The sequence below is a fragment of the Macrobrachium rosenbergii genome, chromosome 7 (genome assembly GCF_040412425.1).
Source record: "Macrobrachium rosenbergii isolate ZJJX-2024 chromosome 7, ASM4041242v1, whole genome shotgun sequence".
NCBI lineage: Eukaryota > Metazoa > Arthropoda > Malacostraca > Decapoda > Palaemonidae > Macrobrachium > Macrobrachium rosenbergii.
The window spans coordinates 41,956,777-41,982,487 of record NC_089747.1 but is presented as its reverse complement, the minus strand read 5'-3'; the positions used below and the strand labels follow the sequence as shown (position 1 = coordinate 41,982,487).

Below are 25,711 nucleotides of genomic sequence, written 5' to 3'. Positions count from 1 at the left end.
AGCATCCTATTCTTGTAACTTAAATCCTTTTGCAGCTGGGGAGGGAGGGAGGGGAGGGGAGGGAGGGGGGGCAGGGGACTCCTTTAGATTGCTGCTGCTGCTGCTGCCTTTCTTCCATACGTTACAAGATGTTTACCGAGAGTGGCGGCCCTTGGAAAAAATAAAAAAAAAAGTGGGTGTTTGGGTCAGGGATGGGTAAAGGATTTTGGAAGGTGGGGGAGGGGGGGATCCCAGGGGGGGGTATGACGGGGGAGGGGATCCCCGGGGGGGGGGTATGACGGGATAGAGGGGCTCCCCGGGGAGAGGGGTATGACGGGGAAAGGGGATCCCCGGGGAGGGGGTATGACGGGGGAGGGGATCCCGGAGAGGGGGTATGACAGGGGGAGGAGGTGGAAGAGGTTCAGGTGGCCTTATAACACTACTTTGTCCTTTCCATTTCTCGTCTTCAGATATATGGGTCGTGTCTTGCCTACTTTTTACTGCTTTTTTTTTTTGTGGGTGGGTGGAGGGGGGAGGGTTGTTGTTATTGGTGGGTATTCCTTTTATATATCAGCATGTTTGAATATTGCGTCATCTAAGTTTTTTATGTTTCATTTATGTAACCTTTTATTTATTAGTTTTCTGTAAAAGAAAGCTATTGCGCCGGCTTTGTCTGTCCGTCCGCACTTTTTCTATCCGCCCTCAGATCTGAAAAACCACTGAGGCTAGAGTGCTGCAAATTGGTTTGTTGATCATCCACCCTCCAATCATCAAACATACTAAATTGCAGCCCTCTGGCCTCAGTAGTTTTTATTTTATTTAAGGTTAAAATTAGCCATAATCGTGCGTCTGGCAAGATATAGGACAGGCCACCACCTGCCCGTTATTAGTTTCATTGGGCCGCGGCTCATACAGCGTTATACCGAGCCCACCGAACGATAGATCTATTTTCGGCGGCCTTGATTATACGCTGTACAGAAAACTTGACTGCGCCGAAGAAAATTCGACGCATTTCTTACTTATGTTATTTTTTACCTGGTTACCTTTATTGGTGGTTATTCCTTTTATATCAGCATGTTGGAATATTGCGTCATCTCAGTTTTAACACTTCATTTTATTTGCAGGAATAAGGATTATGTAACCTTGTGTTTATTCATGTTTTTTTTAACCTGATTACGTTATTGGTGGGTCTTCCTTTTATATTAGCATGCTTGAATATTGCGTCACCTCAGTTTTCTTGTTTTTTATGTCCCGATAAAAGGATTTTGTAGCATTTTCTTTATATTTGTTTTTAACCTATTCACCTGTCTAGCATTCATCTTGTTTGTGGGCATATTTCTGACTTCGTTCTTTGATCGATTTCATCTTCAGTTATAACAGTTCACATTAGTAGTTAGTTTTCTGTAAAAGAAAACTGCTGAGTCTGTCCGCCCTCAGATCTTAAAAACTGCTGAGGCTAGAGGGCTGCAAATTGGTATGTTGATCATCCACCCTCCAATCATCAAACACACCAAATTGCAGCCCTCTTGACTCAGCAGTTTATTTAACGTTGAAGTTAGCCATGATCGTGCGTATGGCACCGTGGCTGAAAGTTTCATGGGCCGTGGCTGAGAGTTTCATACAGCATTATACGCTGTTTTTCCTGGTTTTAACGTGATTCCGGAAAATATATCACATACCCCTGAAAGCAGACTTCCCTTTTCATATATGTTAATATCTTTTTTATGTTGGTCTACGCTGTGTTTACATTTCTTTCAATTTTTTTTTCATCATACTGATTATATTTCTTATTTTCGCCTTTTATCCACTTCTCCATTTTCTCTTGATTTATACGTCTTGCTGAATTGGCACGTCCTTATCAAAATATAAAATGTTCACACCTTTATCTATTTTATCTATACCCGCGTATCATTTTCTTCGGCCATTTGCACTGATATTTCTCATCTCCTGATAAAGCTAAGCTAAAGAAAAGCCTTTCTATACCTTCTTCTTCATTTGAGCTTCTTTTTTTTTTTAGGTTAAACACACTCACATGAGGCTACAAGACAGACAAATCATATAAAATTTACAAGAGCAGAATTTGACGATGTTTGAGGCCGATCGCTTTTTGTATGGAAACTTTGGGAAATAAGTCGGACTCAGACCTTATTTGGGTTAGGGCGATATATTTTTTTATCTGTTTGCTTTTCTTTAAGTTGTTTGGTGACAACGAATTCATTGTCTAATAATAATAATAATAATAATAATAATAATAATAATAATAATAATAATAATAATAATAATAATAATAATAATAATGGTGAAGAAATCCACAACGGTGTAGGTGTAAATATCTACCAAGTATATATATATATATATATTTATATTATATATATATATATATATATATATATATATATATATATATATATATATATATATATATATAAAACGAGAGGTTTCGATAAGCTGCTCAATTGTCCTCAAGGATGTGCCAATTCAGTAAGACGTATATTTCATGAGAAAATGGAGAAGTGAATACAAGACGACAGTAAGAAATATGGTAAACATAATAAAAACAGAATTGAAAGGATTGCAAACACAGCATAGTTCCCAAGGCTATACTGAAACAGACAAGACGTATTAATCGAGAGAAAATGAAAAGGTTAATAAAAGACGAAAATATGAAATATAATCAGTATGATGAAAACAAAATTTACACTGACACCATTGTGGATTTCTTCATCATTTTATTGACTATGCGATTATATGATTTTTATGAATAATAATAATAATAATAATAATAATAATAATAATAATAATAATAATAATAATAATAATAATAATAATAAAATACTCATAGTAACACGAGTTTTGAAAAAAAGAAACAAATCCCTCTTTCAAGGGGAATCGAACAGATTCCCGAAAGTTCTCTGTGGAGATTTATTTTTAAATATACGTACCCACACACAACTGTGGATTTGTTTCTCCAATAATAATAATAATAATAATAATAATAATAATAATAATAATAATAATAATAATAGTGATTTAAACCTAAGCCAGACCACTGAGTTACACATTTAAGGCTTCTAAATGGCTTGCGAGAAGGGTTTGGATTTAAATGATAGGTTGTTGGATCAAAAGTGTTAAAGGGGTTGGCTAGCTAAGTGACAAAAGACCAAAGGGAACAAATTACTAAGTATGTAAGGTTGGCACACTGTGGGCAATACCCGAGGCGAGGAAATGAGGAGGAAGACTTTAACACATTTCCAGTAAAAGTTGAGAATTTAAATGACTGCATACTTCCATGTTGATGAGAAACGCCTACAGAATTCTCTTTTTGCTTCTCCATTTATTCCTTATGTTCTCCCAATTTAATTCATTCATATATCCTTAATGCTTCATGAATTAGCATTTTATCTCTTCCTTATACTTTTCACCCTTATCTTTATCGTGTGGGGACCGAGACAGGCAAGTTTATTTAAGCTGACCAGGACAATGAACTCCAGCCCTTAAACTGAATGGTGACAGATGCCCACCTTGAAGGGAGTCGTGTTTACTGATTGAGGGAATACAGAGCGATTAGTTTGGAAGGCTGGTTGAACCGACTGACACTTGAGTTTCCGTCAGTGATCCAAGTAGTTGTAACGTCAGATAATCCGCAATCAATCAATGGCACATTCGCCTGTACCTGCCACACGGTATCTGGGATTGAGAACTCGCGTCAGTGATCCAGGCTATTGGAGCGCCAGATAATTCACAATCAATCAATGGCCTGTAATTACCACACGGTATCTGGGATTGAGATTACTAACAAATGTATAAAAGTGTATTCATAAAGGATTTTATATATGGGAGCGAGCGTCACTAGAAACATAGTTTCTGTAGCCAACTGTCATTAACAGATTCCAGATTGATAACACTTAATAACTGTCAATAATCATTCGTTGATTACTCTCTGAACCACAGCAAGCTGAGTTTTTTCAGATTATTGTGAACAGTCTGTTCTACGTATTCAGATTTTCTTTTTAAAAAACAATGATTTCGCTGAAGGCTCCTTTAATATAAAAGACAATTCCTGAATTATCACACTTTGTAATCAGTGAGTTCAGTACACTTATTTTAACTGAATAAAGAATTAATAAAAATATTGAAAAGTTCATGCCTTGTTACTTGTGTTAAGTTTTGTGGAAAATATCTCAAAATTTCAATTTTCCTGAGGCGAACATCGGAAACTTTTCTTAAAATTCTGCAAATGAAAGAAAGGCTTTGTCATGAAAGAACAAAACATTTGCAGTAATAATTCATCTCTGCTAAGACGAAAACCTAAAGATAAGTTTTCCAGTGCTAAAAAACTCTCTTTGGAAAAGTTCCATGGGAAAGAATCAAGAAAACTCACTTTAGAAAAAGAACTTGCTGTACAAAAGAAAAAACACCCTTGCCTCTTCAAGACCTGTATTAAAAATTGAAAGTGATACAGTTTCCCGTGCAGTATCGTCGAAAAGGATGTATAAAACACTTGAATCGAAAAAAAAACAACCTTCCACTGGAAAAATATAGCTAAAAAAAATTCCTCAAAAAAACAACTTGCCATTGGTAAAAAAAACACAAAAAATAAAAAAAGGACTTTTCCATTTCTTTTCAAAACACGAATCGACACGTTTCGAAAACCCCTTTCGGGAATGTGTTACAGCAGATAACACCTGGAGGGGGTCTTTAGAGGGAGGATGGAGGGAAAGGGGGAGGGGGAGGGGAGGGCCTTGTCTGTTTCCCCCTGACGTATGGATTCCAGTCTTGTGACATTCCCATTCCAAAGCGGCAGAAGGAATCGAATCCTTTATGAAAAGAGATTTAAAGGATTTGCTCCTGTGATGCCTTGAGGCTGCCAGCCTCCGGAAGACCTTAGGAGGAGGAGGAGGAGGAGATGAAGAAGAGGGAGAGGAGGAGGAGGAGGAGGAGATGAAGAAGAGGGAGAGGAGGAGGAGGAGGAGGAGGAGATGAAGAAGGGGGAGAGGAGGAGGAGGAGGAGGAGATGAAAAAGGAGGAGATGAAGAAGGAGGAGACGAGGAGAAGGATATGAAAAATGGAGAGACGAAGAAGGAGGAGAGGAGGAGGAGGAGGAGGAGGAGGAGATGCAAAAGGAGGAGATGAAGAAGGAGGAGATGAAAAAGGAGGAGATGAAAAAGAAGAGGTGGAGGAGGAGGAGATGAAAAAGGAGGAGATAAAGAAGGAGGAGAGGAGGAGGAAGAGATAAAGGAGGAGAGTAGGAGAGGAAGGAGATAAGGAGGAGGAGGAGGAGGAGGAAGAGGAGATGAAGAAGGAGGAGAGGAAGAGATGAAAAAGGAGGAGACGAAGAAGGAGAGAAGGTGGAGGAGGAGATGAAGAAGGAAGAGAGGAGGAGGAGAGGAGTAGAAGGAGACGAAGGAGATGAAGAAGGAGGAGAGGAGGAGGAGATGATAAAGGAGGAGACGAAGAAGGAGGAGAGGAGGAGGAAGAGGAGGTGAAGGAGGAGGAGGAGATGAAGAAGGAGGAGAAGGAGAAGAAGGAGAGAGGAGGAGGAGGAGGAGATGAAAAGGGAGGAAATGAAGAAAGAGGAGAGGAGGAAGAGGAGATGAAGAAGGAGGAGATGAAGAAGGAAGAGAGGAGGAGGAGGAGGAGATGAAAAAGGAGGAGATGAAAACAGGAGGATATGAAGAAGAAGGAGAGGAGGAGGAAATGAAGAAGGAGGAGAGGAGGAGATGAAAAAGGAGGAGATGAAGAAGGAGGAGGAGATGAAGAAGGAGGAGAGGAGGAGGAGGAGATGAAAAAGGAGGAGATGAAGAAGGAGGAGGAGATGAAGAAGGAGGAGAGGAGGAGGAGGAGGAAAAAGGAGGAGATGAAGAAGGAGGAGAGGAGGAGGAGGGAGGAGGAGGAGGAGATGAAGAAGGAAGAGGAGATGAAGAAGGAGGAGACGAAGAAGGAAGAGAGGAGTGGGAGGAGATGAAGAAGGAGGAGACGAAGAAGGAAGAGAGGAGGAGGAAGAGGATGAAGGAGGAGGAGGATGAAGAAGGAGGAGGAGATAAAGAAGTAGGAGAAGAAGAAGGGAGAGAGGAGGAGGAGGAGGAGATGAAAAGGGAGGAGATGAAGAAAGAGGAGAGGAGGAGGAAGAGGAGGCGAAGAAGGAGGAGGAGATAAAGAAGGAGGAGACGAAGAAGGGAGAGAGGAGGAGGAGGAGATAGGGGAGATGAAGAAAGAGGAGAGGAGGAGGAAGAGGAGATGAAGAAGGAGGAGACGAAGAAGGAAGAGAGAGGAGGAGGAGGAGGAGATGAAAAAAGGAGGAGATGATGAAGGAAAAGAAGAAGGAGGAGGAGATGAAGAAGTAAGAGAGGAGGAGGAGGAGGAGGAGGTGGAGATGAAGAAGGAGGGGAGGAAGGAGAAGATGAAGAAGAAGGGGAGGAGGAGGAAGAGGAGATGAAAAAGGATGAAAAAGGAGGAGATAAAGAAGGAAAATAAGAGAGGGAAGAGGAGATGAAGAAGGAGGAGACGAAGACGGAAGAGAGGAGTGGAGGAGATGAAGGAGGAATAAAGAGGAAGAGAGGAGGAGGAGGAGGAAGAGGAGAGGAGAAGGAGATGGAAATGGAAGGTAGATGAAAAGGAGGAGAGGAGGAGGAGGTGATGAAGGGGAAGGATGAAGAATGAGGAGAGGAGGAGGAGATGAAGATAGAGATACAGAAGGAAGAGGAGAGGATGAGGAGGAGGAGGAGATTAAGAAGGAGGAGAGGAGGAGGAGGAAGAGTGGATGAAAAGGAGGAGGAGGGGTAAAGAGAAGATGAAAAGGAGGAGAGGAGGAGGTGATGAAGAAGATGAAGGAGGAAAGGAGAGGGAAGAAGAAGAGGAGAGGGAAAAAAAGGAGGAATAAAAAATAGAAAGACAAAGGGGGAAGATTAGAAAAGAAAAATAGAAGGATGGAGAGGAACAGAAAGAAGACGAAACGAAGGATCAAGGAAAACAGTAGAAAGGTAAAGAGAGAAGAGAGGGAAAAGCTGAAGGTGGGATAAGGAAAAAGAAAGTGGAAAAGAGAAAAATAGAAGGATGAGGAGGAATAGAAAGAAGAAGAAGAAGAAAGTAAAGGATCAAGAAGAAAAGTAGGAAGATGAAGAGAGAAATAATGAAGGAAACGAAAGGAAGAGGGAAATAACAGAAAAGAATTAGGAGGCAGAGAGGAAGGAAGAGCACGTGGACTAGGAAGAACCTAAGGACCAGGAAGAGAAACATCAAAGCAGTGGGGGATAAAGGTAAGGGAAGGAGAGAAGGAGAAGAATAAGAGGAAGGAGAAGAGAGGATGAGAAAGAACATGAGAGAAATGGCGTAGTATTGAGAGCATATCCTACCCAGGAGGGATTCTCCACTTTTCCGTGTCTTTGTTTATGAGAATATCGCTTCGGAATATGCATGAGAGGATAAAAGGATAAATATCCCGAAGGAGAGAGAGAGAGAGAGAGAGAGAGAGAGAAGGTGCTCTAGGATTAAATGGAAATAAAAGGATATGGAAGCACTTTTATCCCCCGGTGGCGCGACCAGGCATATAAATAGCCTGCGGGCAAAATGCGCACGCAGGCTCTTGTACACGAACACTGCATATACTGTATATATACATGTATATATGTATGTATATATATATATATATTACATTTATATATGTATATGTATACTGTATATGTCATTATATACATATGTATATAAATACATACATACATACATACATAATTATATACGTAGGGGTTTAATTATTTACTTAGTAAAGACACGTCTTCAGTGGCGATTTTAGTAATTAGCGATTTCACATTATTTTTATACACACACACACATATATATACATATAATATATATAATAGTGTATATGTATACATATACAAAAAATGTGAAATCGCTAATTACTAAAATCGCCACTGAAGACGTGTTGTTTTTACTAAGTAAATAATTAAACCCTTACGAGGATCATTTTCTTCTTGGTATTGACAAGCGCTGACATTAACTAACCTGTGAGTAATTAACAATATTTCTTCTTTCAAAGTACCGTTTACAAAAAAGAATCGGCAGTAGTATGGACAGCCCTATCCCCCACCCCAACCATTCTGATAAACTTTGAAAAGGAATACTTTGAAAAAGAACTTTGCCCTCTCGTTAAATCTCGAAATATGATCTGTTCTATGTATGCGTGGAATGATAGCTTTACATTCTGGACAACAGCTCGGGAGATCCAGGAAGGAAAGAACATGAGTTTTAGGCCAAAGGCCAAGCCCTGGGACCTATGAGGTCAATCAGCGCGGAAAGGAAAATTAAGAGTAAAGGAGGTATTAAAGGTGTAACAGGAGGAAAGCCTCGCAGCTGCACTATGAAACACTTGTTGGGAGAGGGTGGAAAACAAGATGGAAGAAAGATAATATGAAGGGAGGTACAGTAAAAGGAATAAAAGGGGTTGCAGCTAGGGGCCGAAGGTTCGCTGCACAGAACCTCAAGTGATGCCTACAGTGCATCGCGTGAGGTGCACTGATGGCAATACCCCTTTGTGGAGCTGGGAAGATGCAAATGATTTTGACAGACTAAATACGCTTGTGTCAACTGGCAGATTCAACAGGGCCCGAGATAAACGCCCTGAATTGCCCTTCCTACATATTTCAGTCATAAGAGAATACATTTTTCCTTTTTAATTAATTAGATCTCGTCTTTCTGTATTTCTCTTTACCTCCTCTTACTTCTTCCTAATGAACACCATAATATTCTTTGGAAGCTTGAATTTCAAGTCAGTGGCCCCTTTGATAGGCTTGTTCCATATGAATGGGGTACATCTTCTGAATAATAATAATAATAATAATAATAATAATAATAATAATAATAATAATAATAATCTAGTATGTGCCTTCGCCGTATGTAGGAAACCTACTTTCGCCGTTTCACACACCCACTTAATAGATTATCATGATGATTTAGTACAAACCACAGGCGTTTTAGCATAAAATCGTGGTCCTTTTCGCATAAATAACAGTTATCTGAAATCTATTTCTCAAAACGCTTACAATATATACCTAATAAAGATATGGATATCATCAACGTGGCTACGTAAAAAACGAACAAAATATACGACAGAGGCCCACAAACCGCAAAAGAAATAGATTTTAATGAAAGCTCCCTTTAACTGAAAACATTAAAAAGTAACACAACACCTGAAATCCGACAACCAGTTTATTTTTCACTATTCTAAAGCATCGGTACTTCGTTTAACAATAAACAAGGTGATGTCGGTGTATATATAAAATGCAGTACAAAAGTACAATGAAATTTATGATGAGGTGACAGGCAGATCCATCTCCCAAAGACTAAGACTGCATAAGATACGGTTCAGAGGGCTCGAGAATTATTACTATTATTATTATTATTATTATTATTATTATTATTATTATTATTATTATTATTATTATTATTATTCAGAAGGTGGAACCTATTCATATGGAACAAGCCCACCAAAGGGGCCACTGACTTGAAATTCAAGCTTCCAAAGGGTATTATGGAGTTCATGGGGAAGTAAGAGAAAGTAAAAATATATCTCATTTATCAAAAAGAAAAAACAAATTAATGAATTAATATATAGATAAAAATGTATTAAAATACAAGAAGAATAGTATTAGGGTAGTAATGCATTGCATCTTGGCTTGAACTTTTAAAGTTCCAATTGCACGACATCCTCAGTAGGGAGACTGTTCCACAGTCCAACGGTGTGAGGAATGAAGGACCTCTGGAACTTTGGAGAAGTTCGACAGCAAGGCACATTTACTGGATATTGGTGTTGACGAAAGATACTGGTCACACCACAGACTGGAGAGAAGCTAGAATCGGCCATTGTCAATCAAACTGAGAACATGAACCTATCAGAAGTACACTGGAAATTTGATTTCACAGATCCGCCCACCGGGCTCGACCCGGGTGGGAGATAAGGTCTTAAAACAACGGTGTTACAAAACGAGCACCATCTACACAATTACACATTTTACAGGAAAAAGAAAACTTTCTTACATGCAAAATGTCAAAATCCACCAGCGATCAGGATTGAATTGCGGGCAGTAGAAATATATATTCATTTTAATTGTGTTCTCATGGGCCTTTCAGTTTTACAGAACGTTTTAGACTGAAGTAAAAAGACATTATATATAAATATATAGACATATATATACACACACACACATATATAAACGAGGTTGTTAAAGTTTCCTTCACACGCAAATGCACTTATACATGAGGGGGAAAGAGAATTTACAAAATATCTGCAAACCTGTTTTTAATGCAAAGACAATCAATTCTCAAGTTATTTCAGTTAGGTATCCTAAAAATGTAAGAAAAATATCTGTAACGAAATTCTTTCCTAACCGAACAATGCAAAAGTCCTGATTTTGTCCAATAAACTTTTACGCGAGAAAATGCAAATATTGGAAGAGGATGAGAGAAAAAGGAGTAAATCTGGATAAACACAGGCAACGTACAACGCCAGATAAATCAGCGACTGTGCAATAAAGTATGAACAGAAAGCTACAGAGCTGCACAATAAAAGGTGATCCTTACACCATTACAGAAGATAAAAGTATTTTCGAACACGGTTTGTTATAAAGGACTGACTCTCTCTCTCTCTCTCTCTCTCTCTCTCTCTCTCTCTCTCTCTCTCTCTCTCTCTCTCTCTCTCTCACGTCAGCTTTTATCGGTACTGAAAGGGACCAGTGCAATTTTGGCAAAGAGAAGAGATATATATATACGCAAGAATGAACCTAGGTAAAATGGGAAGTTAAGAATGCATGTATGTATGTATGTATGTATACGTGTAGAGGATGTTATAGACGCATGCTTGAGAGCTGACACGTGCAAGAGCCAGTCTTGGCAATGAGAAAATAATTGTACAAGACAGGATGCGTAAAGGGATTATCTACCAAAGAGTTCTCATAAGTGGAGGAAGGTACGAAAGATTGTTCTTATAAGATGATAAACGAGATTTTGTTGGTCGGCACGAGGAAGGTATAGTATTATTATTATTATTATTATTATTATTATTATTATTATTATTATTATTATTATTCAGACGATGAGCCCTATTCATATTATTCAAGACAAAGGGGCCCCTTGAAATTCAAGAACAAAGAATACCAATGGTGTTCATTGACTTAAAATTCAGAAGGTAAAAATGGGAAATAAAGAAAATATTATGGTGTTCATTATATATACTGAATATATATATAACAGATAGGTAAAAATAGGACATAAATAAATTAAATCAGTTTATATATATATATATATATATATATATATATATATATATATATATATATATATATATATATACACAGTATATGAGACATTCTTTAGAAGAGCTCATATTTTTGCTTGCTTGCCTTCCGCCGACTGAAATGTAAATTCCCCATCCACAAACTCCTCTAGCCCTCTAACTTTGAGGCAAATCCGAAAACAAATCCGAAGGCGAGCAACAAGTGCGAACTAAGTGCTCTTCTCCGAATTTATAGTAGAAAGGGCGTTGGGTCTGGTATACATGAAACATACGTCTTTCAGGCAGGGCAGCCGATCGAGACCACAGGTCTTTCAAAAGAAATACCCCATTGGGAATAAAAGTCGTTATAGTCTTATTATATATTATTATTATATATTCTCCATTTCCACCATCATGATTTACAGGATATCTTCCATTTCCTCGATGCTTCATTCTCCTTGTGCGCTGAACAGAGGTCTTTCGCATTCACAACTGAATGGAATGGAATATAGAATTTAGGCCAGGGGTCAAGCTCTGGGGCCTATGAGGTCATTCGGCGCTGAAAGGGAAACTGAGAGTAGAAAGGTTTGAAAGGTGTAACAGGAGGAAAACCTCAAAGCAGTTGCTCTTTGAAATAATTGTTAGGAGAGGGTGGATAGCAAGATGGAAGAGAGAGAATATGAAATGGAGGTACAGTAAAAGGAATGAAAGGGGTTATAGCAGCTAGGAGCCTTTGGAAGGGAGGCTGCAAAGAACCTTAAGCATGCCTACAGTGCACCGGCACTAATCCCCCTAGGGGAAATATGACCCTGATCCACTTTTCCTGCCGAGAAAGAGCAACCAGATTCGCTGAACAGAAACACCAATATGGAATAAATGTTTTGCCTCACTGTCGAACTTCTCCAAAGCTCCAGAGGTCCTTTATTCCTCACACCGCTGGACTGTGGAACAGCCTCCCTGCTTCTGAGGGTGTCGTGCAGTTGGAACTTCTTCAGAAGTTCAAGCAAAGATGCAATGTTTTACTATCTTGATACAATTCAACTTGTATTTTAGTATTTTACTTGATTTTCACTTATTTATTAATCTTTTTTAATGTATCGCTTTTCTAATAACTGATCTCTTATGTATTTACCATTACATTTTGCTACTTCTTTCTAATGGACACCATATTCTTTGGAAGCTTGAATTTCAAGTCAGTGGCCCCTGTGGACTTTTTCCATATGAATAGGGTTCATCTTCTGAACAATAATAATAATAATAATAATAATAATAATAATAATAATAATAATAATAATAATAATAATAATAATAATAATAATAATATTATTATTATTACTACTACTATTATTATTATTATTATAATATTATTATTATTATTATTATTATTATTATTCAACAAAACGCCATCAGGATCCAGAGAAAAAAAGTGGAAAAAGGAGAAAAACAAACTGCAATTTCATCAAAATAAAATGAAATAACTACAGGGACAAATAAGTTGATTGACCGTTAATCCTACTAAAGAGCATTTAAAGGTATGAATATGAACACCTAAATTAAAATTAACTAGAAAAGAGGCATTAAGAGGCTTAGTTACGAAGTAGAGCTTGGCTAAACTTCCTTTTATTAGTCCACTTTCATATGGCAGAATCCTTTATATATGCCACTCTACATATTGAAAAAGTGGGGCTAAGAATCCCACTACAGGCCTTAAAATGAGAGAGAGAGAGAGAGAGAGAGAGAGAGAGAGAGAGAGAGAGAGAGAAGAGAGAATACTTTATACATACCACTCTACATATTGAGAAAGAGCTGAGAATTCCACCAGAGGCCTTAATCTACCATCCTACGAAAAATGACAGATTTTTGTCCTCTCTAAAGAAGACCTTTATACACCCTTTTTACGAGAGAGAGAGAGAGAGAGAGAGAGAGAGAGAGAGAGAGAGAGAGAGAGAGAGAGAGAGAGAGAAGGGGCCCGCTCAGAAACATTAATACAACCCCCTTACCAAAGAGAGATAGCGATTGTTGACCTATGTCCATCCACTTCCTACAAGTCATATAAAAATGAGAGAGAGAGAGAGAGAGAGAGAGAGAGAGAGAGGACTCGTTCAGAAACATTAATACAACTCCCTTAGCAAAGAGAGATGGCAATTATTGACTTATATATAAATGTCCACCTGACTTCCTACAACTCAAATAAAAATGAGAGAGAGAGAGAGAGAGAGAGAGAGAGAGAGAGAGAGAGAGAGAGAGAGAGAGAGAGAGAGCTTAGGGACTCAGAAACATTAACACACCCCCTTTACAAAAAAGAGATAGCGATAATTGACCTATGTCCATCTCACTTCCTACAAGTGGAACTTGGGACTTGGAGACTCCCATGGTTCCAACTCATATAAGATTATAAAGGAGGCTTTTGTGAATTATAAAACTTCTTCCTTACATGTCCCCCTCAGCAAACAAGTAAAAAATGCGCCGATGTTTCTTCGGCACAATCGAGTTTTCTGTACAGCCACTACAGCGTATAATCAAGGCAAACGAAGATCTATCTTTCGGTGGTCTCGGTATAATGCTTTATGAGCTGCGGCCCATCAAACTTTAACCATTGCCCGGTGGTGGCCTATCCGATATCGTTGCCAGAAGCACGGTTGTGGCTAACTTTAACCTTAACTAAAATAAAAACTACTTGGGCTAGAGGGCTGCAATTTGGTATGTTTGATGACTGGAGGGTGGATGATCAACATACTAATTTGCAACCCTCTAGCCTCAGTAGTTTTTAAGATCTAAGGGCGGACAGAATAAAGTGCGGACGGGCAGACAAAGCCGGCACTATAGTTTTCTTTTACAGAAAACTAAAAAAGGAAATTAGATGAACAGCTGCAAGGTACCACGGACTTCCTACAATAACAAGGTTGAATAATGTGTTCTACATCAGAGCTTTGTAATTTTATCCACACGTACATTTTTCATAACTTTTTAAATCTTCCTTCTTTAATTAGGCGATTCAATCTTATTATTTTGGGGTTAAACCCCACTCTCTTTAAATACACCTCATTTTCTAGTTAACCTCAGATCTAGACTAGACAAGAGAATCAGACTACCAACCCCACCGGCTTCTGCAGTTAGAGAAGAGAGCGTTTCCATGTCTGGTGAATTTTGAGGTTTAATTACCAAAGGTTCCTTGTTATTTACGTAGGCAATTACGGGGGAAGGAATGGATAGGATAATTGCAGGACCAAATTATTGCTTATTCTAAGAAAATAAATCTTTCCATATTTATTTCTACGTCGGAGGGGGGAAACTATTTTAAGAAGAAAAGAGTGAGATCGAGGAAGGTCTGTGCACGTGTGTGAGAGAGAGAGAGAGAGAGAGAGAGAGAGAGAGAGAGAGAGAGAGAGAGAGAGAGAGAGAGAGAGAGAGAGAGAGAATTATTCCAAATATTCTCGGCATCGATTTATCAAGAAGAAAGTATTCTTAGATGGGTTATCAAACAGAAATTGTACAATTAATTTTACTGCGGTTTTTTTAAGACCAAATTTAGGTACACGGCTTTCACAAATATTAATAAGAATAATGTCAGTTATTTCTTTTAGTGGGATATTCGTGAAAAAAGAGGTTACACCAAAACTAGCTACTACAACGTCTTGGTTAAAATAGAAAGAACATAACTCCTTCACAAATTTGGAAGAATCAGAGATGTTAAACTTAGCACGAGTTAAAGGGTTTCAAGTAGAACTAAAAATTTCGACAGATTATAACCTAAAAGTGCCAATGGTTATTACATTTTGTAACTTACTTAGCTGGCTTCCACCTAGGAAATTTGTCCAATGTGAAGACGAAATCAAACAGATAAAACAGAGTCGAAAGATAAAAATTAAAATGAAAAAAATAAATATTTAAATAATAATGTAGAAACATTTTGTGTTTTCTATGAACCATGGTAAGTTGTCACCAATACTAAGTACGTACCAATTTGCTGGTCAATAAATGGTGGAGTGCCCAATGGTTGAGTGCCCTAAGGTTGAGTGACCAATGGCTGAGCAAACAATGATTGAGTGATCAATGGTTGAGTGTACAATGGTTGAGTGCCCTATGGTTGAGTGACCAATGGTTGAGCGCCCAATAGTTGAGTGTCCAATTTTTGAGTGCCCAATGGTTGGATGAGTGACCGAGTGACCAATAGTTGAGCACCCAATGGTTGAGTGATCAATGGTTGAGTGTACAATGGTCGAGCACCCAATGGTTGAGTGCCCAATGGTTGAGTACCCAGTAGTTGAGTGACCAATTTTGAGTAACCAATGGTTGGATGAGTGACCGAGAAATGCCCACATAGTTGAGAGAAGTGGTTGAGTGATCAATGGTTGGTGTACAATGGTTGAGTGCCCAAATGGTTGCTAAAGACTGTCAATGGTTGAGCACACACACACAACAGTTGAGTGTCCATATATTTTAGTGCCCAATGGTTGGATGAGTGATATAGTGACCAACAGTTATATATATATAATGGTTGATGCCCTATGGTTATAGTACCAATGGTATATATATATTTAATGGTTATGCCCAATGGTTGAGTACCCAGTAGTATAGTGACCTATGGTTATAACCAATGGTTGGGTGCCAAATTTATATAAATAATACATACATATATACTTGCAGAGAATAAGTGCGAAAACATCCGCGTTGGGAGCAGATAAATATGTAACGCTTACAATAAAACCGTTCTTGCGTCCCTAAATGTAATTGAACTTGTTAAAGTCTGGACTGGAACCAGGTTTGCCTGGCCAGTTCCTGTGACGTATGTTAATATATAATATTATATCAAAACGAAACATGCCAGAATAAAAATATATGATATATATGAGTTTCAAAGGTTAAAGGATATATATATCTCGTCACCCTCCTTTACTGCGAGATAGTACACAGCAACACACAGGACTTCGTAGAGGTCTGTAATATGTTTAAATCCGCAACCGACTGATCAGAGAGGACACACACACGTGTAGACACACCGGGATTATGTATATAATATACGGATAGGTTTGCTTATATAAAAGCAAATGGGTGTTACGGACTAAATACATATACAAAACAAAGCCATAGTCTTTATGTTCTAAAAACATAACAAAATCTACAAATCTCTTTTGAACCAAATCGACCTACCCGCGCAAAATACTCGCTGCTGGGAAGAAAGGGCGTTGGGTCATGTATGATACATGTAATATACGCTACCGGGGTATAAGCGATATCAGGCATACATATCGAGATATTAGGTATATACAAATATAAATCAAATGTCCTTCAAAAGATAGTATATATATAAATAAATATATATATATATATATATATATATATATATATATATATATATATATATATATATATATATATATATATGTATATATATAATATATATAAATAATACATACATATATTTATATGTATATGTGTGTTTGTGTCAATTATAATTGATCTTCAGAGAATATTTTGGGAAAACAGATCCGTCAGCTGTCAGGCTGTTATATAAACATATCCCATTTTAAGCCACGTTTGATAAATGAAGTAATATTTAAAAAAACCGTTCTTCGTAATAACGGGCAAATTAGAATTGAACTTGTCGGAGTAGTCAGTCTGGACTTTGAGGGGAGGGGTGGCGGGCTGGGCTGAATAGCCAGTTGTTGTGACAGTGTTAATGCCAGATAATTTACTCAAAAGTGTCAAACATGCCAGAATAAAAATGCAAGAGCTGATGCTATGCCTGAGTTTCAAAGGTTAAAGGAGAAATAACAGTAGGCCTCGTCACCCTCAATATTCCGTGCGAGATAGTACACTTGCCACACAGGCTCACCTCAGGAACGGCACACACGACCCTTTCTCCCTCCATATAATATGATTTACCCACACACATACTCCCCACACACACACATATATATATACATATATATCACGCATACATATATATATATATCAAATGACAATGATAGTCTTTCGTTCTCGCATTTCACAAAACAAACAATAACCTACAAATGTCTTTTTGATAAAAATAATTATTATTTAAAGCAACCCAACAAAAATATAAACAAAGTAAAATTATAATGCATCATAAAGAAAAACATGTATACATATATATATATATATATACATGCATACATCCAAAAATTCTCACATATTATTATATACATATATAAATATAGTCTAGTCTCAAAGTCTACCAAATAAAAATTATATATACTGTATATAGGTTATGCAAATGTATCTCTATATCATATATATGTATAATATATTTATATATATGTATATATTACATACATTTATAAGCACAAATATATATGTTTCAAAAATATCAATTATAATTGATCTTAAAATATTTTTTCGAGATACTTTATAGAACACAATAAAATATTTTGAAATAAAAGACAAAAGTCATTCTGAAACAAATCCACAATTATATAAACATATGCATTTTAAGCCTTCGTTTGTCGGTGAAGTGAATATTCAAAAATAATGTCTTCGTCATTAAACCGCTAATGAACGTTAGAGATTTTGGGGTGTCGTAGTCGGGATATGGACTTTAACGAACGGGGCATGGGGGCCGGTCAAACAGTCTCGCTTTACCGTTCATCAAGATAATTGATGCACCGAAGTATTTACAAGTGTCAAATTCTGATTCGTCTTGCCCAAGTTCCATCTTACAGACTATGCCTTACCGTAACACAGTAATGTTGGATATTTTCAGAAATGATGTATATTCACGGGTTTTGCAACAGTTCCGTCTCTAGATTACACGGTTGTGAACTCCACTGTTAAAAAAGAAAAAACTTACATCAGCGATTAGGCCGATGTGAATAGACACTGAGCAATGGGGAAAAATGCATTCATCATTTAAACCTTCTCCTTCTTCAATGATATTCACTGGACTCCGATAAAGAAATGAAAGCAAGCCTAATGGAATCTCCCCTCCATCAAAAATAGGCCTATTCATTACACACCGATCACAAATTCAAAACGTATTATCAAAAACCTCTCCTTCTCCATCACACACCAGTCAAAGGAAAAAATGCACCTATGAAAACGCTCTCCTCTCTGTCAGATGAAAAAATAAAGGGCACATTATTGAAAATTCTCTATCTTCTTTAGTTCCTGTCAAAGGTAGCCTATTCATACAGCAATCGAAAGGTTGCCAAACAACATTTAAAATACTTTCTTGATACATAAAGCCAATCATTAAAACTAGATTACATAAAGTCTGTTCACAGATGATTTACTAGTTGAAGGGAACATAATGTTACATTTTTCAATAACCTGCTAGAAAAAAATTTATAAATAAAAGACCAGCAACCCAGCTGCCTTATGCACTGCATCAGTAATTGCTCCCATATCCCTGACTACTCCGCCATCCCGTAAGCCACCTTACTTGCCCGTTTAATGAGAAATGGTTATTTTAAAAATTCACCTCACCGACAAACGAAGCCTTAAAATGCATATGTTTATGGAACGTTTTCTGCTAAAAATGACTTTTCCTTTCATTTCCTAAAATATCTGCATAAACTCGTGTTACACCCTGTATATATCATCTGAAAGTGTACAGGCGTTCTTGATCAACACAGCAATAAATTTCAAACGATTCAAAAAAATATATATATATATACATATATAAGTATATATATATATATATATATATATATATATATATATATTATACAGAAAGGCCTCATTATTCACCATTAGTTTCCTGCCTCTGCACCCGAATTCACTTGGATATATCGAGACCGTCGAGAACTGTAATCTAATTTACGCGGTTCGCTGCTAAATACTACTACTACTACTCCATTCATTCGCCTAAGAACATGAATGAAATTACGTTCGGGAGACTGCTGCGTTTGTAATATGAATTATTATAATCGTTAAATCGACATTCATTTTTATCATTTTTAAACGTGGTTTTGTATGTCAAACATACCCATATGGTTAGAACTACGAACTTTCACACTGCGTCGTAATATGAATTATACAACGCTGCGTGAATAAATGAAGTATACTTAGTTTTACCAGACCACTGAGCTGATTAACAGCTCTCCTAGGGCTGGCCCGAAGGATTAGACTTATTTTACGTGGCTAAGAACCAATTGGTTAAATTAGCAACGGGACATTCAACTTTTTGGAATCCGAACCACATTTAAAAATGGTTTTCTATGTCAAATAAGTTCCTCTAACTCTTCATCAGCCGGCGGCGGGAATCGAACTCCGGCCCATCGAATGACGGTCTGAAGCTCAACCAACTCGGCCAACAAAGGGCTGAACGCTGCGTGAAAGTTCGTGATTTTAACTTTATATATTTTGCATGAGAATCGCGCATAAAAACAATAAAACTGAATGTCGAGTAAACGATTATAATAATCATCATTATTCTTTGCTCGAACATGCTACTCGAAAATAAGCCCCATAGATTATCAACTTGGTTATCAAGCTTCCACGATATACTGAATGTGAAAACAAACTTATCTGGAACAATGAGGACACAAGAAATTTAAATAAAATTTTCTTCTCGGATGGACGAGAAGTCTGTTGAACTCTCAGATGAAAATGCGTTAGAATTTATCAAATAGAAAATTGTCATGAAAAATATGGGGTATTATGCAGGGCTATGTTTGTGCTTATTGCTGCATAGAGTGAAAATCGTTTTCATTCGTACACAAACACACACACACACACACACACATAATATATATATATATATATATATATATATATATATATATATATATATATATATATATATATATATATATATATATATATATATATATATGTCACACATATGAGATTTAGAATCTCACATTTCTCTTCTTCGTTCTTATTTTTATTGCTTTTCTTTCCTTTGGGGCTGAGCAGGCAAGTCTCTCTCTCTCTCTCTCTCTCTCTCTCTCTCTCTCTCTCTCTCTCTCTCTCTCTCTCTCTCTCTCTATTATCTTGACTCACTTCCCTGAGCTTACTGAGATACCGGTACCTATCAGACATTTTTCATCCTATTTTTACCCCTACTACTTTGTCATTATTCCCATGGTAATATTATAAACACACACACAACTTTATATATATATATATATATATATATATATATATATATATATATATATATATATATATATATATATATACTGTATATTATTATTACTATTATTATTATTATTATTATTATTATTATTATTCAGTAGATGAAACCTTTGCTTATGGAACAAGCCCACGAAAGGGGCCATTGACTTGAAATTCAGGCTTACAAAGAATATGGTATTCACTAGGAAGAAGTAAGAGGAAGTAAAGGGAATTACAGAAAGAAGAGATCCCACTTATTAAAAAAGAAAAATAAATAAATTAATAAATGAATGAACAGATAAAAATGTATTAAAATGCAAGGAGAATAGTATTAGGGTAACAATATATGTGTATATATACTATACATATATATACATGTATGTATGTATGTTTGTTTGTGTGCAGGTATGCATATATATATATGTGTATGTATATATATATATATATATATATATATATATATATATATATATATATATATATATATATATATATATATATATATATGTATTACTTCTTTATTATTGTAAATTACAATAATCCTACATAGAAATAGATAAGACCTTTAATACTTTGCTTGTTTACATCCTACATACCTTGGAAAGTCATCTCTCCCATATCCTATAAACAGCAAATCATTCGTCTTTATCTCCCTTTTCCTCCAAGCTTATCCAAATTTCTATATATAATTTCCACAGGTGTATCCTTTACTCTCGCCCTATGACAGAGTCGTCACAAAATACTGTGATATATCTTTTTGCCTTTGTAACTCCTCAGCTTTTTCCGAGTCTTTCTCACTCCATATTTGCTAAGCGAACAGTTCATCTCAATGCTTTTTAGTTTTCCGCAAAAGAAAACTATTGCGCCGGGTTTGTCTGTCCGTCCGCGCTTTATTCTGTCCGCCCTCAGGTCTTAAAAACTCCTGAGACTAGGGGGCTGCAAGTTGATGTGTTGATCATCCACACAAGGCAGAAACAAAACCCCCGTCTGTTATCTTTATGAAAGAAATTCATCTGAGATGAGAAAAGTGAAGAAGCCGAACAGCTCACAAGACCTACAGGCAATTTGAATATGACGTGACATTCAGTTGTTGCCTACAGACTAGCCTATGCAGTTTATATGTGTGCATGTATAGTATATATATATATATATATATATATATATATATATATATATATATATATATATATATATATATATATATATATATATATATATATATATATAGTATATATGTATATATATATATATATATATATATATATATATATATATATATATATATATATATATATATATATATATATATATATATATATATATATATATTATATATATATATACACATGTCCATATGTATGTATGTATGTATATACATCTATATAAATATATGTGTATGTATGTATGTATGTATGTATGTATGTATGTATATATGTATGTATGTATGACAAGCTCCCCACTTTTGTCATTGAGAAGCATTTCCCACTATATCTCTGTCCTTTCTTCTGATATCAATCAGTCCATCAAAAAAAAAAAATTTTATATTTTTATACATTCTCGAAACAGTTGACGGTTCTTATCGAATTCCTGCATGACCTGCGCTTCCGAAATCTCGAATTCTCGGCCCTTTCCAGCTTCAGTAAGTTAATGGTCTTTAAGGAATTTTCCGCATGAACGTTTGTATATTTCTATAATCGTTATTGTTCCTGAAGCCATTATTGAATTTCCACGAGTCTACAGTAATAAGATGGAGAACCTTAAGGAACGGAAAAATAAACGAGAAAATTATTAAGTATCGAGAGCGGAGCAATAAGGAACGACAAGAAGGAACAGAAGGAGACAAGAATAAAGTGGGTCAAAGCCATAAACGACAAGGCTAACAGCGTCCACTAGGGCTGCGTGTTTTTTATTACCTAATTTACCAAAATATTCTTTGGGGGGCGTGTCTTCATTTACAAGTTTGACCATTTCTATCGGAGAAACAAATCCACAGTTATGTATGGGTACAAATATATCTAAAAATAAATCTCTGCGGAGAGCTTTCGGGAATCTGTTCGAACAGATTCCCGAAAGCTCTCTGCGAAGATTTATTATTTAAATATATTTGTACCAATACATAACTAGGATTTGTTTCTCCATTTAAGACTCATGCTATTATTATCCGTATATTTTAAGATGTCCATTAGAACTGCGTCTCTTTAACAACTTAAAAAAAAAATCCTCAATGTTGACAGGTCCCATTATTTAGAGACTTACCGTTAGCTTCGAATCCTCCCGATTTTCCGTCGCTATTGTCAGATTAAGCTGGGCTTTGCCCCAGCACGGGCTCTTGCTCCTAAGAGGAGTGGTAATCCTCCCTAGCAAAGCAATACCCTTAACATCTATTCCATGACCATTACGTACAAGCTACACCCACTCCCAATCTCCAGTCTACCCTCCTCTGAAGGCGTCACAATAATCCCTAATGCCGTCGTTACCTTCTTCCGGGAAAGTTCTGCTCAATCCCAATCTCTAATCTCTGGTCTACCTTCCTCTGAATACGTCACAAAAATCCCTAATCCCGCCGTCACCATTTTCCGGGCAAGCTGCGCCCAATCCCACATCTCTAATCACTCGAGCAAGTCTGGCCAAATCCTGCCATCCAATCCTGCTCTCGAAACAAAGTCCCACCCAAAATCCTACCCATCCCCAAATCTCGGCCTCCAAGGAAGAGCTACCCAATCAAAATCTAACCCTCGCCTCATTCCGAGCAACTCTCACCCAATCCAACACCCTGTTCCTTATCCTTTTCCGAGGGAGTTTTGCAGTTCCATGTTCCTCACACATATTACACCCTTTGGAGAACTTCCTCATCCCCTAAACAAACTTCCTACACCCCATTCCCTCACCAGGACCTTCTCCCTCCCTCCTACCTACCCACCGCCCCCTCCCTCCCCCCCAAAATCGGGCCATAATCTCTCGTTAACGTCTCAGTAGATTTGTGGCTGAAACCGATCTCGCGTCATTTTCTCTCTCGTATCCTCTTCATCTTTAGGACGCTTGGGCCGATTTGTTCTGGGACCCTCACCCAACTACTTCCTCCTCCTCCTCCTCCTCCTCCTCCTCCTCCGTCCCCCTCAAGCCTCAACCTACCACCTCATTCCTCCTATACCTCCCCTCCTCTCCAAAGCCTTCCTCTACTCCCCTTTCTGGTCTTCCGAGCCTTTCCCTACCTCCCTCCCCTCCTCCTACTTCCTCCTCCTCTCCTCCTACTTCCTCCTCATCCTCCTTCCTTCTCCTCTCCTCCTACTTCCTTCTCCTCTCCTCCTACTTCCTCCTCCTCTCCTCCTCCATCCTCCTTTCTCCTCTCCTCCTACTTCTCCTTCCTCCTCCATCTCCTCCTCCTCCCTCCTCTCCTCCTCCTCCTTCCTCCTCCTCCTCCTTCCTCTTCTCCACCCCCTCCTTCCTCCTTCTCCTCCATCCCCCCTCAAACCTCAACCCACCACCTCATTCCTCCTACGCCTCCTCTCTTCTCCAGAACCTTCCTTTACTCTATTTCTGTCGAGCATCTTTCTACCACCCTCTTCCTTCTTCTTCTTCTTCTTCTCCAGCACCTCTTCCTCCTCTCCCATTCTTTCTCCCTCTATCCCCTTCTCACCTCTTCTCCAGCAACCCCCTCCCATAGCCCACCCTCCTTCCTTCTCCAACGTCCTCCTGCATCATAGTTTGTCTTGTCTTGCTTCTTCTTGTTCTTCTTCTTCTTATTCTTCTTCTTCTTCTTCCTCCTCCATAGCTTGGCAATTTTCCCAGTGGATGTCATTTCGTAGAGTGTTTTCTATTTTTTTGGTTCTTTGTAATTATTCCATTTAATTTCTCTCTGGGGTACGTTATGGAGGCAAATGAGCATTTAAAAAGTTTAATTTAGTCGAACCTGGGTATTATATATATATATATATATATATATATATATATATATATATATATAATATATATATATATATATATATATATTTTATATATTTACACACACATTATATATATATATATATATATATATATATATATATATATATATATATATATATATATATATATATATATATATATTGCATGGAGACAATCACATACGAATAAGCAAAATAAAACTGCATTAGTGATGAGGCGTGAAACAGGAAAAAGAAGTGAGGAGAGAGAGTGGGAACTGATCATTTCTAAAACGAATTGCGAATTATCTGATATTACAGAAGAATTCTCCCCATGGCTACGACAATACACTTCTTTGCTCACTGACACCAGAAAATGACAGTTTGAAAAACAAAACTGTCAGCCTTTTATGGACTACTTTCCGTGTGGGAATAGGAAGGGGGGTGCCACACCCCCTCCCCTATCCCGTCCCAATCCTAACCTTAGATGAAAGAGTAAGTGAACGACCTCTGTTGGTTGAAGATTTTCAAGGTGTCAAAAGGTCAAAAGCAGGGCTCTCATTCTCCAATTTCACATCATGAACATGGCTAAATATGGAATGGAATGGAATGTAGAATTTTGGCCCAAGGCCAAGCGCTGGGACCTATGAGGTCATTCAGCGCTGAAAGGGAAATTGATGGTTGAAAAGTTTGAAAGGTGTAACAGGAAGAAAACCTCGAAGTTGCACTATGAAGCAATTGTCAGGAGAGTGTGGAAAGTAAGACTGAAGAAAAAGAATATGAATGGAGGTACAGTAAAATGCATGAAAGGGGTTGCAGCTAGGGGCCGAAGGGAGGCTGCAAAGAACCTTAAGTAATGCCTACAGTGCACTCATGAGGTGCACTGACGGCACTACAACATACGGAGACTGTATTTTTTATGTCTTTCCATTCCACTGTAATGGTATCAGCAGCGGTTCTAATTCATTTTGTACTTTGAGATACCTTTATTTCTCTTAGACTACATGTGTCAGTACTAAGAATATTACAGACTATCTGTATTCTAACTTACTGTGTCTGATCCATAACTTCTGTATTTATTTTGATCAATATGTATACTGAGCATTTTGTATTTCCTTCTTAGTTTGTATCAATCTCAGTATTACATAATTATTGCACTTTAATTCAATATATGAATATATAAAAACAATATACGTATCTATAACTCTGCACTGTATTCATGCAGGCTTTCGCTTCCACAAACCAATTTTACACATCCCCTACATTGTAAATGTTACAGTTAACTTTTAATCCAATATACTGTTTACATCTGCAAACAAAATATTTTAACGTATAAGACAGCAATGTTGAAATCATAGGGAAATGGAGTTATTTCCTGATATCACGTCTATCATATTTCTCTGCATTTTCTTGTTTCAGAAGCGATAACATGCCGTATTTTAATACAGTATGATTTTCTATTTTAATACAGCACGATTTTCTC

General features: G+C 37.3%; 1 protein-coding gene across 1 annotated transcript in view; it reads right to left on the bottom strand.

Annotated features, from left to right (window-relative positions):
• LOC136840410 (circumsporozoite protein-like) overlaps positions 1–23,988 on the bottom strand; it is a 54,902-nt gene extending 30,914 nt beyond the window's left edge. Inside the window, exon 1 of the mRNA XM_067107090.1 lies at positions 23,809–23,988. Within this exon, the coding sequence (XP_066963191.1) occupies positions 23,809–23,988 (180 nt within the window). The remainder of the gene's footprint in view (positions 1–23,808) is intronic.
• Positions 23,989–25,711: the final 1,723 nt, after the last annotated feature.